Here is a 2,260-nt window from a genome sequence, read left to right as displayed (position 1 = left end):
TCGTGAGGGCAAAACTGGTGCTGAGGTTCTCCCTTTAGTTAAACCGGCCATTGTTAAACTCTTGCTCCAAACCCTACTGTCTATATTGACCCAAATGCCCCTCCAGGGCTACCACGTCTCTCAGATGCTCCTGAAGAACTGATGTAGAAGTGCACTGGACTTTGTCAATGGTAGCAAGCTACCAAATGAGCACAAGGGGATTTGGCTCCAGGGTGGCTGAGGGAGGCTGAAAACTGCATGCTTCAATTGCCTCTGCAGTGTCACAGATGCCACTCGATATATTCTCTGCACATCCTAATTTAAATCTGGGAGTGTCTGGGTAGCAAGTTAATAGGAACAGACAGGTGAGCTCAAGGCGGGATTTGGAAGGGACGGGAGGTTATTTACATCCAGCCAGAGAGTGCCTGCTTTGTGCAGCTGATAAATGCATACATTAACAATGGTTCAGTATCCCGTATACACAAGAGGGCAAGTGGTGAGCTTTGATCTGGGGACTTTTGTGTTTTATGCACAAGTACGGCAGTCAGGACCAGACAGATTAGTGTTTTTGCCAATACCTGAGATTTAGCAGGAATATTTAGAGAGATGAAAATTTGGAGTCTCAGATCTAAATGATCTAGTCTTTTTCCACCCTGGCTTCTTTATTAAAAAATTATTTTGCCCCATGAAACTCCTGAACATTTTGGGCTTTCTTTGTCATCCCCCCATAAATACAGCACAGTGCACTATCCTTATTGTATGTGAATCGGCAGCGTGGGGCTTGTGCCGGCATTCCCTGTAGATCATTCACATTCCAGAAATATTTGTCTGAAAGGCAATGAATGAAAGATGATTAATTAATATCCCAGAGAGATATCAGACTTACTGCAAGCTTCTTGTACAATGAAAATAAACAGTGAAAAGGAAGCAGTGGTGATAAATGAAACTTGAAAGAGGTTTTCTTCCATTTTGTAAAATGACATTTTTACTACTGTTGACCAACTAAAAACACCTCTACTTCTCATCTTTGTCACTTACAGATGCTGGGGCTCATTATACTTTAGCAAAAAGACTCTTGAATAGGAAAACAACCATGCAGCTGAGCATGTCAATACATCACACTGCTCTGCTGTTTTGAAATATCTGAGGACCGGGTGATCCCTGACTACAATGTGAGGGAGAGAGAGACAGTGTGCAAATGCATCTGTACTGCCTCAGCTCCCTAGAGGAGCTCATTCAGGGGCTGTGCAGATCTCTCTGATCATGTACCATTCCCAGATCCTGAAAAATAAAAGTGGTAAGAATGCAAAGCACTCTGATACCTTTTACTGCATACCAACCTTTCTTTTCCTCATACATGTGCCACATATGAAGCCGGTAAGTCCACTGATGACTTGAATAAAACAAAGAATAGCTTCAATCACACCAATGGCCAGGAGAATAGAGAAAAGGACAATATTCCAAAGGATGATGTTTTCAGGTTCTTTGCAAATGCTCCATGTTGTCTGGTTGAACAAATAATTGTCTCTGTGACAGAGAAAAATAATTGGCAATGTATTAGAAAATTAAAATTTGAGAATGCTTTCTGTGTTTTCTGGCATTACATTTTCTGAACTTGATTGCACAAAATGAGTCTCAAATTCTACTATGATTGGTAAAAGCTGGTGATTCTCTTCAGAATTGCCTTTGCAGAGGTGCAATTGATGACTGGGAAGAGAGCCACACCTGTACTTTGTTGCATGCACAAGAATGTCCCTTTTGTTTTATGGCAGTGCTAATAACTAAAGGGAAAGGTCCCTAATGGTTTTAAAAATGTGTCTCCATATTCTCCATTCCTGCTGTGGTATCTCAGCCCAGTCCATCCATCATCTCTAGCTCTGGCTTGAAGGGCGTGGTTGCCAAGGTTCACTTTGAAGAGTTAGAAAAGATTTTTGCTTTGCTTTTCAGAAGTAGGTAGAGTAGACTCAGTTCATGGTGATTTAACAGATTAATGTGGCATACTTATCGAACATTTCCTTTTGACTCCGGTGGGAGTCATAGCTCAGCAGCCTTTTGAAAGCGTGGTGCAACTTGCACAAGGGGCTGCTGACAAGCACAACAGAAGAAACTCAGGCAGTTTGCCCAAAGTTGATCCTTGGTCAAAGAGATGATCAGCTGGAACATGCTGGCTCAGAGAAATGTGAATTTATTTGTAGACCGGGTGGACCATCAGTTCACTTTGGAAAAACTCAAATTTGCTATAGAAAGATGGCGGGGGGGGGGGGGGGGGGGGGGGGGGGGA

General features: G+C 42.6%; 1 protein-coding gene across 1 annotated transcript in view; it reads right to left on the bottom strand.

Moving 5' to 3' along the window:
* Positions 1-786: 786 nt before the first annotated feature.
* Positions 787-2,260, bottom strand: part of LOC103901334 (transmembrane 4 L6 family member 1) — an 11,631-nt gene continuing 10,157 nt past the window's right edge. Inside the window, exons 4-5 of the mRNA XM_009282212.1 lie at positions 1,320-1,506; positions 787-807 (exon numbers count right to left, since the gene is read on the bottom strand). Of these exons, the coding sequence (XP_009280487.1) occupies positions 787-807; positions 1,320-1,506 (208 nt within the window). The remainder of the gene's footprint in view (positions 808-1,319; positions 1,507-2,260) is intronic.

Source organism: Aptenodytes forsteri, unplaced genomic scaffold (assembly GCF_000699145.1).
Source record: "Aptenodytes forsteri isolate BGI_AS27 unplaced genomic scaffold, ASM69914v1 Scaffold75, whole genome shotgun sequence".
NCBI lineage: Eukaryota > Metazoa > Chordata > Aves > Sphenisciformes > Spheniscidae > Aptenodytes > Aptenodytes forsteri.
Note: the sequence above shows the minus strand (reverse complement) of the source record. Positions and strands in the feature narration are given on the sequence as shown.